The 15815-nt window shown below is 42.1% G+C and overlaps 1 protein-coding gene across 3 annotated transcripts in view; it reads right to left on the minus strand.

Moving 5' to 3' along the window:
* Positions 1-15815, minus strand: part of LOC133408976 (contactin-4-like) — a 227005-nt gene that overhangs the window by 102326 nt on the left and 108864 nt on the right. For all 3 annotated transcript variants that reach the window (XM_061688419.1, XM_061688418.1, XM_061688417.1), the window contains one exon: positions 7596-7799. In XM_061688419.1, the coding sequence (XP_061544403.1) occupies positions 7596-7799 (204 nt within the window). The remainder of the gene's footprint in view (positions 1-7595; positions 7800-15815) is intronic.

Raw genomic sequence — 15815 nt, forward strand, 5'->3', positions numbered from 1 at the left:
CTTGAGATCATTAACAAGCTCCTCCCATGTAGTTCTGGGCTGGTGCCAAACCATTCTCATGATCATTGATACCCCACAAGGTAATATTTTGTGAGGAGCCCCAGACTGAGGGAGACTGACAGTCATTTAATGTTTATTCCAATTTGTAATAACTGCACCAACAGTTGTTTCCTTTTCCCCAAGCCTCTTGCCAATGGTCTTTTACCCCATTCCAGCCTTGTGCAGGTCTACAATCTTGTCCCTGATGTCCTTAGAAAGTTCTTTGGTCTTGCCCATGATGGAGAGGTTGGTGATTGATTCTGTGGACAGGTGTCTCTATACAGGTAACAAGTTGAGATAGGTGTCTTTGATACACTTAACGAGTTTAGATGAGGAGTACTTTCTTAAAGTCTTAAAGTTTCTTAAGGTGTAGTCTGTGAGAGCCAGAATTCTTTATTGTTGGTAGGGGATCATATGCCTATTTCACTCAATGAAATGCACATAGATTGTTGTCTTTTTTTTAAATATAATTTTGTCTCTCACTGTTGACAAAAACCTACCTAAAATTATAGACCGCTCATGTCTTTGTCAGTGGGTGAATTTACAAAATCAGTCAGGGATCAAATAATTATTTCCTCCACTGTATGTATTTTTTTAATGTTTGAAGACTGTGAAAAGTGAATTCAGAGCTTTGTTTCTAAATTACATTACACATACTTGAAAATAATTCCTGAAAACATGCAAAGACTGAGAACTCTACTTCTCAGTTGTGGAAAAATAGGGCTCTATTTTCATGACTAGCGCAAATCGAACGCTTCCCACACTATATAACTAATGAGCCATCTATGGCTATCCGCCGGAATGACTGACTCCCCCTCCCCCTCCTGCATTGACCAGCCACGAACAGGATGTGAGCTGTATCTTCAAACAACAAAAGATCAACAAAGCGGCAGGCCCAGACCTTCTCTCCCCATCCTGCCGCAAAGTCTGCGTGGACCAGCTCGCTCCAGTCTTCACACAGATCTTCAAGAGATCTCTGGAACTGTGTGAAGTACCATCCTGTTTCAAACGCTCCACCATCATCCCGGTCCCCAAGAAACTTGAAATCTGGGGTCTGAATGACTACAGGCCTGTCGCCCTGACATCTGTGGTCATGAAGTCCTTTGAACACCTCGTGCTGGACCACCTCAAGAGCGTCACGGGACCCTTCCTGGACCCCCTGAAGCTTGTCTACCGAGCAAACAGGTCTGTGTAGGATGAAGTCAACATGGGACTGCATTTCATCGTAGAACACCTTGACGGCACGGGGATCCTGTTCAGCTCTGTGTTCAAGACCATTATCCCCCGAACTCCTCTCCTCCAAGCTTCTCTAGCTCAGCGTGTCACCTGCCATCTCCTATTGGATTTACAGCTTCCCTGATGGGCAGGACACAGCAGGTGAGGCTGGGGGACACCACCTTATCCACACACACAACCAGCACTGGGGCGCTCCAAGGATGTGTCCACTCTCTGCTGCTCTTCTTTCTCTACCCAAACGTCTGCAACTCAACACACCAAGCTTTCAAACTCCTGAAGTTAGCAGACAACACCACAGTCATCTGCCCCATCAAAGACGGTGACGAGTCTGCATATCGACAGCAAGTGGAGCGGCTGGCGCTGTGGTGCGGCTGACACAACCTGGAGCTGAACACGCTCAAGACTGTAGAGATGATCGTGGACTTCTGGAGGCATCCTTCGCCACAGCTGCCCCTCACGTTGTCTAGCTGCTCTGTGTCAACCGTCGAGACCTTCAAGTTCCTAGGAATTACAGTCTCTCAGAACCCTCCACATCCTGGTCACCCCACCTCTTCCAGCTCCTTCCCTCGGGTTGCCGGTATCGAACGATGCAAACTAAAACTAGCAGACGTTCCAACATCGATTTCCCTCTTGCCATTAATTTCTTACAGTTAACAGTTAACTTATAATTCCATTGTAACATGCTGCCAATTTTGTCTTTTTTGTTGGCACATCCTTTTCGGGCCAATTATACATTATTCGTGCACCCACTGTAGTAGTCTCGCCACTATGCACTATTTACTGCATATCTGTTGTTGACCAGTACTGGCCTCTCATGTGCTTGTGAAGTATCTGCACCATTTTCACAATTGACACGGTTCCAGATTGTCGCACTACTTGTCACTTTAAACTGCTTACATTTCTTGAAGTCTCTGTGCCATTTGCACAATAGTCAGTGTACCAGGTTATTGCTCTATTCGTCATTTCAAACTGCTCTAAATTGCTAGAGGACTCTGCATCATTTGCACAGTTGTCAAAAAATTAATCAAATTAATAAATAAATCAATTGCATCGGCATTACCACATTAACCTTTCATTGCTCAGTGACTCCCTGTGCTGTGTTTTTTTATGTCTCAAAATTATTTTCTGTCAAATGGCTGTCTGTTGTTCTACTAGAGCGGCTCCAACTTCGGGAGAGTTTTTGACATACTTGGCAAATAAAGATTATTCTGATTCTTATTCTGAATTGCAAGTTACTTAGTAATAGTTTGGCCTATTTCTGGCACCACTACATCGTGCAGTTAGCCAACAAGCTATGTCATCAACTCGAAATATGCATCTTCCCTGAAATGTTTTGTGTTATTTGGGCTTTTGTCTGTGATGTGGTAACCCGCGCGCGGCTCACACAGCAAGCTGACGACGAGTTGGCCTGCTCCAGGGGAAGTGGCCTGCTCCTAGCGGCTAGGTTAATAATAATAATAATAAGAATAATAATAATAATAATAATAATAATAATAATAATAATGCATTGCAGTTATATACTATAGTGCTTTTCTCGGCACTCAAAGGTACTTTACAATTTCACGTATTATTCATTCACTTCTGTGGTGGTGGTAAGCTACTTGTGTAGCCACAGCTGCCCTGGGGCAGTCTGACGGAAGTGTGGTTCCCATTCTGCGCCTATAGCCCCTCTGACCACCACCAAACATCCAACCAGGCAAAGTGGGTTAAGTACTTATTAAAGCAAAGCAAATCAAATTCATTTATATAGCGCATTTCATACACAAGTTTAACTTAATGTGCTTTACATAATTAAAAGCATTTAAAAACAAAGGAAAAAAAACATCTTACAAACATTTAAAACAAAGAGAAAAATAAAAATAGAATTAAAACAGCGTACAGTGCAAGAAAGATAATTTAAAAGTGGAAATGCTCTAAAAAGCATGAGGACTTAAAAACATTCACACTTGGGGCTGACGTCACTTCTGTTGGCAATTTATTCCATTTGTGTGCAGCATAACAGCTAAATGCTGCTTTACCATGCTTACTTTGGACTCTGTGCTCCACTATTTGACCTGAGTCTGTAACTTTTAACGTTTTTATTGCTGCCAAAGGAGGGTCAACTACTTAATAATTCTAAAGATTAACTAACTTTTTTCCATCCTACATTGTAATGTTAACATGTTCTGTTCAGTGAAAAACGGAAACTTATAATTGTTTGTGTGTTATTAGTTTAAGAAAACCGTGGTTGTCTATTGTTGTGTCTTAAACGAAGAGCAGATTGCATTTCGTGAGCAGTTTATGAAGGAATCCAGGTAATTCTAAAGGTTTCACATATTTGAAACTTTAAGTATGCCACTATTAGCAATGCATTTGCTTATTAGTGTCATACCATTCCATTTTTGAAGGCATCCTTCCTGATATGTTACTACAATGACACTATTTTGAAACAGTGGAGTTGCACCCTGCAAATAAATCATTAATAAAGTTACTTGAATTTACCATCATATTATACAGTTTTAATATAGTGTCATCCTACCATACTATTTAAAGTGCATAGAATAAGACCGCCCGCGACTCTAGTGAGGAGAAGCGGCTCAGAAAATGGATGGATGGATGGATAGAATAAGACCTATAAATATGTATAGTTGTTCCAATATATTTGATTAGAGAATAAAGTAATTAAAAAATGACACTAAACTGTGAAGAAAGCATTTTTTATATATGTATATGACAAGGAAAATTAGCATTACTTGATGAAAATGAACTTTTCTCTGGAGTGAGTGGATAAGGGTAGCCCAGGCATCCAATTCAAGTAAAAGGACATACTAAAATAAGCAAGGAAATAGATTATTAACCTTTAACTTTCAATTGGACTCCAAAGAACCACTTCTTGCACCAAACACAATCCCATGAAAGTTAAGGATTTCTTGACATTCCTTGATGTTGACTTATTTCCATTTATCCATTTTCTTCCACTTATCCGAGGTTGGGGCAGCCCAAGCCCAGACTTCCCTCTCCCCAGCCACTTCGTCCAAGTCTTCCGGGTAGATCCCGAGGCTGGACCAGGCCAGCCGGGAGACGTAGTCTCTCCAGCGTGTCTTGCGCCATCCAGGGGGCTCATCCCGGTGGTACGTGCCCGAAACACCTCACCAGGGAGGCGTTCGGGAAGCATCCTAACCAGATGCCCAAGCCACCTTATCTGGCTTCTCTCGATGCAGAGGAGCAACGGCTTCTCACCTTATCTAAGCCCAGACACGCAGTGGAGGAAACTCACTTTCGCTCACGGCCCACAGCACATGACCATAGGTGAGGGTAAGAACGTAAATCAACCGGTAAATAGAGAGCTTTGCCTTTTGGCACAGCTTTTTCTTCACCACAACAGACCAATACAGAGTCAGCATCACTGCCGACGCTGCTATGGGCTGAAATATGTGCCAGCAGGAACTGAATTTGAATCCTTTATATTTGAATTTCAATTTCTGAATAATTGCATTTGAAAAACTGAACTTGTAAAACGAAATTAGAATTTGTATTGTTTAATTTGAATCATTGCATTTAAAAACTGAATCTGAATAGTATAATTTGAAATTGAATATTGAATATTGAATATTTGGAAGTGAAGCCAATAAACTTGAAAGTGAATGTAAGAATTTTTTATCAGCAATGAAAATTCAAATGATACATTTTCACATTCAGTTTGATCATTTCAGATTCATCCATCCATCCATTTTCAACACCGCTTATCCTAGTTAGGGTCGCAGGGCGCTGGAGCCCATCCCAGCTGACTTCGGGCAAAAGGCGGACTACACCCTGAACTGGTCGCCAGTTGGTCACAGGGCACATATAGACACGTACAACCATTCGCACTCACATTCACACCATCACTGAGTGGGAACTGAACCCAAGCTGCCAGCACCCAAGTCAGGCGAATGTACCACTACCCCATCAGTGACCTTTTCAGATTCAGTTCGACAAATTCAATTTCCAATTAACTGTGACATCCGGGGATTAGTATAGCAATCGATCGGCGATACACAGATCTCTTCTTCGGCCAATCAGCTCCTTTGTTTTTATGTGACATAGGGATCTCTGGAAAGTCAAATCTAACCAGCTACAGTATTTTAACCTTTATACCACCTTTCCTTAACCTTCGTGGAATACATCATGCTGTCAGAAAGAGGTAAAAAGGTGCTTCCTTTTGAACATAGGAAAGGACATATCACACCGAGGTGACTAAGTCGTCTTTCAATTTTTTTTTTCCCCGAACGTAACGTCATCCAGGCATTGAACAGCATGCCTTAGCCTTTACAGACACCTAGGGATAGAAACAGCACACACTACATCTTGATAAAGACCGCACTGTTTCAAATGAATTGAGGGGGTTTACATGAATGAATTGTAGTCCAGTCCTTATGCATCCCTTGTCCATTTTTTTGGTCACATTTTTTGGACTTTGATGTTGTCCACCAAAGACAAATCTGTTAAAGTCAAAGGTTAGAGGGCAGAAATTTGGTCGCACAAATTTGTACAAGTTAAACTTTAAAACCATGCCGCAATTTCCAAGTTATTAGAAATAGGAGATAAGCAGCTTGGATTTGCAAAAAAAAATAATGGTTTGGTCTCTGGTTCCATTTGGTGGTTTAGGGGTGTAAATACACACCAAATACACCCCAATTCTTGGATTCATTCAGTATTTGTAGGAAAAGCATTATAACAAATCAGTTTTCAATAATATTGCAAAATGTGATTTATAATGGGAATCAATGGAGCCATAGAATGGGGTAATAGTGTATAGTCAATGTTTATCTGTGTAGCAAATACGCCCTATGGAACACCTTGTCAACGGCAACCCCCACGAGACACAGGAAATCTGGTTTATGTCACCTGGGCCATAAACTGATCACCAGCCCTCCTCTCGCCATTCCTACTGGTTTCTCCAGCAAATACCCTTTTTCTGCAGACTGATTTTAATGACCAATAATTTGGGAAACCCTCTTTTCATATGTGACAGCTCAGGACCATGGACAACAATGGATTTATTAGGCAGACAGGCCAAAAGTTGAACTGTTACTGTGGATGTATGGATGGATGGATGGAACATGGAAATGTTACATAATGGACATTAAGTGTCCTTAGCCACCAAATAAGGTTGAAACACTCATTGCATAGATTAACCATGGTGTGTGAGATAATGCAAAGCCTTTTCTTCTCTTGTCTTCTTGTTCTCCTGCTCCGGCAAAGACACTGGCTCCCATCCAGAAGCGTCAATCCTCACAACAAGGTGGGGGAAGCAAGCCAAAACGGGCTCAGCCCGGCCAAACCTTCCTTGGCGCGCCGACAATCAGTGACCGCAGAGTTATTCTGCCAGCTCCCCAAACTACATTTTTGTATGTTGGTGAGGCACCACCAAGAGGAATCCGGCAGGAAAGATTAACGGGCGCAAGTTTTCTCTGAGCCCGTGACGAACAACGTCACCCAAGCGCTTCAGCCACTGGCTCTTTCGCTTTTTTTCCTTTTTTCTTTTCCCTCCTTTTTCTTCAAACCAACCTGTCGGCGCCCTTGCCCAGCTATAGGGAGGATCGAACCGCCTGCCTAAATTATGTTCTCCGCAACGTGAGTACAACTTGCTAATTACCAAGTACAAATTGGTGCATAATTGGGCTTGTACTAACAATCACAGAAATTCACAGCTCTCGCATCTCTCACCGCACATCCTCATTCCACACTTACGGACCGTGTTCAGCCTTCTTTACAAATGTTTATCTGTACCGTTTTGGATTAAAGTCCCACTGCGTTGTCCCCCCTTGTAGTTTCTCCTGTAGATTTAATAAAATGTTCTCTAAAATTCCACTTCCTGTTGTGCACTTTGTGTTTGAGTGAAACAGTAAAACCGCTGTAATCGCTGTTATTTTCATTCATGTAGCAAGCCTTCTAAAGTACCAAAATTGATCGAGGGTTTTTTTGTCACTTTTCCTAAAATTTACGAATATAAAAAGAGATGTAGTGCCCTATACGAGACAAAGATAGTTTGCTTGTAACCTTCGACGTACTACATCGGAAGTAAATGCAGGCGTTTACTTTCTGATGTATACCTTTTCCAAATTAATTACACTTTTATCCAAAACCAATATACGCTACACCTGTGTGTGGTAAACTATACATAATGTATGATGTTAGCTTATTGTTGTATATTTTGGTTATCATTTTATTAAGCAGTACTTAGATTAGAAAACTTCGATAAGAAAATGATTAAGTACCACATAAAATACACAAGTAAGGGTAAATGCATGCACGTTCTTGTGTTTGCATCATAAGTGTCATCAGTAAGCACATCTTACCATCGTTACGGAGCACGAGTGGGGTAAGTGGGCCCTGGACTCGAGTCTTTGTGACAGGGTGGGTAATGACACAGGTGTAGTTGCCCACATCGGAGGGCTCTACTTTAGCGATGTACAGATTCCCTGTCTCCTGCGAGATGAAGCGACGAGTATCCTGCTTCACAAAGGTTGGGTACTCATTGAAAATCCAGGAGAATTCCAGATCTGTTCATATGAAGAACAGAATACATAATATTACTCATAATGTAACATCAAATAGGTACAATACAAGATAAATGCAGTTTGCAATTCAACATGTTCAAAATGGTATGGTAACATGTCGACAACTCACTTCACACGCTGATCACAAAAAGTTAGGCATTTTGGGCTTTTGGGTGTAATTTCAGGACGAACCTAAAATGCCCTGGGACCTTCTCTAAACCTTTTAAGGCACATGTCCAACTGCTCAATGTTGTAGTACTTTTTGCACATCTTGCTGTTCTCTAACATGGAGTCGAATGGCAAAATTTACAATCGTTGTTTGAACCCTGAATTGACCAATACATTTCCTCGTTAAATTAGAAGGAGTAATTTAACAGTCCAGCATGCTGTTCACATCAACAGTAACTCACCATTGCAAGGTGTGTTCTCAGAAGGAAGTGGTCACTGAGCTTAGAGTGTCACAGTGTCAAAACCAGGCTGCAACAAAGATAGTGAGAGGCTGGAAGAGTCACAGAAAGGCACCCTTGTGCACATGTGCATTCCAAAGGTTTAGAATATATCAAGTTAAACTCACCTGCAAAGGTTTCAGTGCATTTTAGGTTCATTCTGAAATTTCACCTGAAAGCTAAATATCCCTAACCGTTTGTGAGTAGTTTTTGTACAGTCTATAGTCAAACCTCGGTTTTCATATGCCCTAGTTTTTGTATGATTCAATATTAGTCGGTGTTGATGAGTTTTATCACCAAAATTTTGCCAGTTTCCGTACATCTGCCAAGTTTTCATACAGTTGAAAATAGTCCATACCAAACTCATCTGCCCGCTTGACTTGGCCAACCAATCAACAAAGCGATCAATCAATCGATCAATCAATCAAATAATTTTTTTATTTAGAAAGCACAATGCAAACTTAATGTACTCTACATTGGTTTAAACAAATTTAATACAATGAAATAAAAGTGCAAACACACATTTTAAATGTAAAAATGACAAAAACCTCAAAACTGTATCACATACACATTTTCCTATGTTCAAGGACATGCATGGGCAGACACACACACACACGCGCGCACATACTTCGCTATATAACCCATTGCACTATGTACAAACCCCAGTTCCAATGAAGTTGGGATATTGTTTAAAACATAAATAAAACTGAAAACAATGATTTGCAAATCCTTTTCCACCAATATTCAATTTAATACACTATAAAGACAAGATATTTAATTTTCAAACTGATAAACTTTGTTGTTTTTAGCAAATAATCATTAACTTAGAATTTTATGGTTGCAACGCATCCCAGTTTACCACTGTGTTACATCACCCTTTCTTTTAACAACATTCAATAAACGTTTGGGAACTGAAGACAGTAATTGTTGAAGCTTTGAAGGTGGAATTATTATGCATTCTTGCTTGATGTTCAACTTCAGTCCGGTGTCTCCTTTGTCATATTTTGCGCTTCATAATGCAGTACACATGTTCAATACGAGACAGGTCAGGACTGCTGACACTCTTTTACTACAAAGCCATGCTGTTGTAATGTGCAGAATGTGGCTTGGTCTTATTGAAATAAGCAGGGACTTCCTTGACAAAGAGGTTGCTTGGATGGCAGCATATTTTGCTCAAAAACCTGTATGTACCTTTCACCATTAATGGTACCTTCACAGATGTGCAAGTTACTCATGCCATGAGCACTAATACACCCCCATACCATCAACGATGCTGGCTTTTGAACTTAGTGCTGATATGAATCTGAATGGTCCTTTTCCTCTTTGGCTCAGAGGACATGATGTCCATGATTTCCAAGAACAATTTAAACAAAAATTTGACTTGTCAGACCACAGCACACTTGATGTCAGTCCATTTCAAATGAGCTCAGGGACCAAAGAAGCCAGCAGCGTTTCTGGGTGTTTGTTGGCCAGTGGGCTAGCGAGCTAGCAGACTAACATCATACGCGAGCTAGTCTGCGGCCCGGTATCGTCGTCATCCAATAACTCACGGCCTCACTCGGTTTTGTGTCGTGTGCGCATCTACATAGTGGTCTAGTGGGCCAGCGGGATTGAGAGTTGTGGCTTTTGGCTCAGCTCCTGCTTTACCATGACAGATCGATACAGCATCTGCATTGATGCAGATGCTGCACCAATCAGCCTGTCGATCTTGTGGCTCCATTCTTGCCTCATTTGTGAACAAGACCCCAAGATACTTCAACTCTTCCACTTAGGGCAGGACATCGTTCTTGATCTGGAGAGGGTACACCACCCTTTTCCGACTGAGGGCCATGGCTTCAGATTTGGAGGTGCTGATTTTCATCCCAATTGCTTCACACTTGGCTGAAGTTGAAGGAGTTGAAGATTGCTGCTTGATGAAGCCAACAGAAATACGTTATCTGCAAAAAGCAGAGACACAATGCTGAGGCCAGCATTCAAATCAGATCCCAAGTTCTCCATCCCATTTGCACCTGAATATTGGTCGCTGGTCGCGGCTTGTGACAGAAGAGCTGACCACTCCCCCTCCGACACACTAGCATCTGTATAATAGATTCTCCCCCTGGACCAAGACGATTCCGCTCCTGGATTCAAGAAACCCTGGCTCTCTCCAGCTCCAATGGCTCCACCGGCTCCACTGACTCCCCTAGTTTGACATACACACTGAACCTCCAAAACGCTGCTTACAACTGCATCGCAGCTTGTCTGTCCGCTGCCTGGAGCTGCTGCAAATCATCCCCCATGTTACCAGTCACACGACGTCCAGACCTGTCCTTCGCTGGACCAGAAAAGACAGCACGGCACCCTGGAGGATACAGCGCCTCCATCATTGAAGTCAAGCTCCAAAGCGAAGAGTCCTCATTTAAGCCCGAAGCATCACTCCAGTTCTCTGCTTGTTTTCTCCTGGGGCGTTGGGGAGGCACGCCAAAAATGGCTGCTGAGGATATTCCTGGTAACAACTATATAATGTTTGTTTTTGGGACCTCCTTGGTCAGATACTGAGATTAGCAGATGCAGCACTTCCTATCACCCAGGTGCAATTATTCAGTATATCAACGACATGAAAATATCCTCCCTCAGCTGCTAACTCAATGTCTGTTTGTCTCAGCCGTGATTGTACATGTTGCAACGTGAGACCATAAACTGTAGCAGTCAGAGAAGGTGACTCCCTCTCCCTCCAAAGCACCATCTCGGACTCAAACAAGTAGGCCACAGTCTCAGATCACTTTGATCCCTCTTGGGTTAGTGATGTAAAGTTTAGCCTCATCAAAAAACTCCACATCAGACTCAATAGATAATGTTTCAGCACAGACCTCCCATATGTGTCTTTTCAAACCAGACTGCCTCCACCTTAATTTCACAGGATCTCATATTTTATCCCTGAATATTGAACTCACTCTCCGCTCCTGCAATGCATTCTCTGACGGTCAGTAAATTCACAGCATTACACCAGTCCAGTGACAGTCTCATTGATTCCTGTTATTGGGATGGCAGTAGCTCAGTCTGTAAGGACTTGGGCTTGGGAGTCGGGGGTCATTGGTTTGAGTCCCACTACGGACAAAGATGTAAAAATAAATAAAACAAAACAAAACTTAAAAAGGCAACTGTTTGTTGGAGAGATGCTAGTCTGTTTGCTGGCTACTGTTGAGGTGCTCTTGAGTAAGGCATCATCCCCACCATCCCAGCTCAAGTGATACAGCACTGTTTCTGCACCTCTTTCACTGAATCTCTCCTTGCATGCCTGCATGTGTGTGATCTGTTTTTTTGGTGTGCAAAAAAAAAAAAAAAGGTATACATCAGAGTGTGAGTTGAATTACCCCTTGAGGGACACCAATAAATTCAATTACAAATGTTAGGCCGAAGAAATGCATTCCTGATCTCACAAAATCTGATAACCAAATCTTATTGCTATCACACAAGTTAAAAGCCTGCCACACAGCAAAGCACCACAATATAAAAAAATGGTAAAGACTATTGGTAACGACCAGTCTTTTGAAAATCTTGCTATCGCGATACACTTTAAAATAACTGTCTTAATTGGAACTGTCTAAATCCAAATAAGGCTTTATGGAAGTTTTTTTCTCAGCTATTATCTGAGGTCTACAGAGATTATGACTGTATTATCATGTGGGGATTTTAATATTCATATTGCTCTCCAAGCAGATTCAATTCCACAAACTGGATTAGTCAGTTTTCTCAGCAGGCGGCACAGTTGAAGACTGGTTGGCACATCTGCCTCACAGTTCTGAGGACCGGGGTTCAAATCCCGGCCCCACCTGTGTGGAGTTTGCATGTTCTCTCCGTGCCTGCATGGGTTTTCTCCGGGCATTCTGGTTTACTCCCACATCCCAAAAACATGCAGGGTAGGTTAACTGAAGACTGAAATTGCCCGTAGGTGTGAATGTGAGTGTGAATGGTTGTTTGTTTATATGTGCCCTGCGATTGGCTGGAGACCAGTTCAGGGTTTACCCCGCCTCTCGCCCAAAGATAGCTGGGATAGGCTCCAGCACGCCCGTGACCCTAGTGAGGATAAGCGGAACGGAAGATGGATGAATGAAAGTTTTCTCAGCATGTCTGTGGATCTACCCACAATAAAGGAGGTACTCTTGACCTCCAAATCTCCAAATAACCATCGCTGCACCCTGTATCATGAAAATATACAGTAGGTTTCTCTGATCAATCGAACAATGACCAAAATTTTTAAATAATAATAGTATAGTTCAAAACTTTCAAAGAACTGAATGAGTTGCTCTTGACCACAGTGTGTACTGTTGGTGATCCCATTTTGAAAACGCAATGGTTGAATCAAGGCAACTGGACTGTTCTTGTTTGTTCGAGATGGTTCATCTTTAATCCAAAATGGTTCTCCAGTTCAAATGTTTTCTTTGTGTTTTGGTGTGTCCCCTCGGGGTGGTCAACAATACGGTGTTGTGATTGTTGCCCAGTGTGGTTAGTGCTTTTGTCTATTTCCTGTGTTCTGGATTTACAGGTGAATCCTAAATGACCCCTCCCACCGGTGATGCATCCTTTGTTCGCCATTTTGTTGTGTTTTGGTTGAGTGCAGCCTTTGTCCACACAATACTGATAGTGTATGTCTGGCCACCCCTAAAAGCCATCCTAGGTGGAAAACTACACTACAAAAATAGACAATATCTTTGATAAAATTGCACATTTTAAAACTAATTGTGTAGGAAAATAAATGGCTCCCTGGAGAAATTATGTAGTTGTCAGACAGAGGGAAAGTGCCGCCAGGCATAGAGACAATGGACAAAAACAAAACTTAAAGGTCAGATGACAAAGATGTTATGGGGTGCCAATATTTTTTAGCACGACTATACGTATTATATATTCATATATGTTTCGGTGAACCCGTACAAGCTTTTACATAGGATGCAGTATTCCTATATATTGTGTGCCCCTTGCTCGAGTTGCATTATCACACGCCGCACAGAAAGTCTTTGCCGTGTATGTTAGCTTGTCATATAGGCAAACGTACAGACGACAGTACTGACAAGGACTGCGTTTTTCCTACTGCCCACTGCATAGTAACCATAATAAGAGTCGTAGGTATATACAAGGAACTCCTCACCTCTTGTCTGTGCTGCTTCGCCGCGGCACCGTGGCGGGTGCAAGATCTAGTTCTCTTTCTGGTGGTTGAGGTCAATGAGAAAAATAGTTGGCACCGCAGCTGATTTCAGCCTCTACCTCTGTATCCAATGCTTTCTGCTGAGTCTTACTCAAAACACGCCGGTTCGAAGTGATCAGCACAGTTTGGAACGGTTGCTAGGCACCCAGAGCTGACCACGTTTCTTCCCCTGTCGATTGACTTCCCCTATCCTCTGGTCATGTATTCCGTTTTCACTTGGAAAGCTAAAAACCTATTGCCACTGCCTGAACCATTTGTACAACCAAATGCCACACAATAAACCATCATGACATTGTTAAATCTTACGACAACAAATGAACAAGGACGGAAACAACAGCATGGAACAATAGCAAACAATATAGAATGAACAGGCTGTTTGACCCGTGTGACGTCACAGTGCCAGATAGAGCCGAAGACCGGAAGGTGCTGGATGCAAAAAGCAGAAGGTGCATTCTGCATCATATGTATTGATTTAACTGCTGTATATCGCCTATATAAAAACTTTGAAATGGAAGATGTGGTTTGTAAAGTGGTTCTAGTTATCAAGAATTTTTTAAAAATCTTTGTCCTCTGACCTTTAAGGTTTCCTGATGACATCTATAAAGAAAAACTGAGTGAATGTAACAGAGCAATTCAACAGGCAAGCACATCTTCTCTAAAATTACAAATGCATATATTAATAATGATAAAGTACTTTTCTTCCATTGTTGATTAACTTATCAATCCACCATCTACTATCCTATGAGAAAAAAATGTGAGCGAAGAACTTCAAAATATTGTTGGCCAGCTCAGGTCCTCCACCTGCTGCTTTGGCTCACTGCCCAACTAATTTGTCAGTTTTTAACTGCACTGGTGGTATTAAATACAGTATAATTAACCAGTCTCTTCAGTCAGGTACATTTCCCGCATCACTAAAAACAGCTGTCAATGAACTACAACGAAAGTAATCATTAGGATCCAAGTTTCATTGCTTCATCTCCAACTTACCATTCCTCAACAGTATACTTTGAACAACAGAAATGAACGACAAGTTTGTATTATTTGTTGAAAGAAAATAAAAAAATATTTACAACTCAAAGCTGGCATTTCTAAACATTTACAACAATAATTTACAATATACTGTATCAAAAAATATACCCCAAGTCCTAATAATTTTCAGTCGTTTGGTCAGCGTCAATGTTCTTTTATAATCATAGGTTGAAAAAGACTTCTGTTCATAGTAGTTGAGTTGTCACCACATGGTGGTTTTGACAAGAAGACAGTTCTGGTTCTGGGCACAGGCTCACCATCGCCATCGAGAGAGAATCCAATATCCGATCCAGAATCTTCTGAAATCAGTATCGTGATAAAAACATAGCCAAGACGATGTTTAAGCATAAACACAGTTGGACACCGTCAAAATAAATGTGCTTTCAAAACAAAATAGATATGCTGCAATAAGAAAAATTAGGCATGTTTTCCCGACTGTGTTACATATATCAGTCTGGTTTTTGGCCTTACAGAAACAGCATTCTTTAAAGTTGTGAATGATCTACACACAAACACAGACTCCAAAAGATGATCCATTCTCATATGGCTTCACCTCAGTGCCGCTTCCGACACAAACATAAAATCCTACTAGAGTGTCTTGAGCCTAGCCTAGTGGTCATTGGATGACACTGTAGCCTCCTGCCTGAGGAGAGCGGATGGAAGATAGGGCGGGATGGGTTGAGTCTTGGATGATGCAGAGAGCCCTCTTTCTGCACCTGCTGCTGAAGATGTCATCGTGGTGGGGAGGCTGCCCCCCCACAATCTACTGAGCAGCCTTTACTGTCCTTTGTAATTCCTTCCTCTTTGCAGCCAAGCCCATGTTGTGCTCCACCGTGATGCTGGTGCTGAGGACAGTCTTCATCACACATCTGTAGAAGCTCCTCAAGACACTGCTCCCCAGTCTAGCATGTCACAGCTTCTGGGGGAAGTAGAGACATTGGTGTGACTTCTTGAGCAGAGAGGAAGTGTTTCGGCACCAGGTGAGGTTCTCGGAAAGGTGGACTCCAAGGTACTTGTAGCTGAAGACCACTTCGACAGCTGCTCCCCCACCATCTCCTCGGTCTTCTTGACATTGATGCAAAGATTGTTATCTTTGCAGCAGTCCACCAGATGTTCTACCTCCTCTCTGTATTCAGACTCATTGTTGTTGGTGCTACTATTGCTGTGGTGTCCGCAAACTTCACTATATGAAAGCTCGGGAATTTCGCTAAGCAATCATAGATCAGTAGTATGAACAGGTGGGGGCTCAGCACATAGCCCTGGGGGGAGCCAGTGCTTTGGAGTGCAGTGTTGTGGATCCTAACAGTCTGTTGTCTGTTGGTCGGAAACTCCTGAACCCAGTTTCCCAGTTATGGACTCAGC

Source organism: Phycodurus eques, chromosome 10 (genome assembly GCF_024500275.1).
Source record: "Phycodurus eques isolate BA_2022a chromosome 10, UOR_Pequ_1.1, whole genome shotgun sequence".
Taxonomy (NCBI): domain Eukaryota; kingdom Metazoa; phylum Chordata; class Actinopteri; order Syngnathiformes; family Syngnathidae; genus Phycodurus; species Phycodurus eques.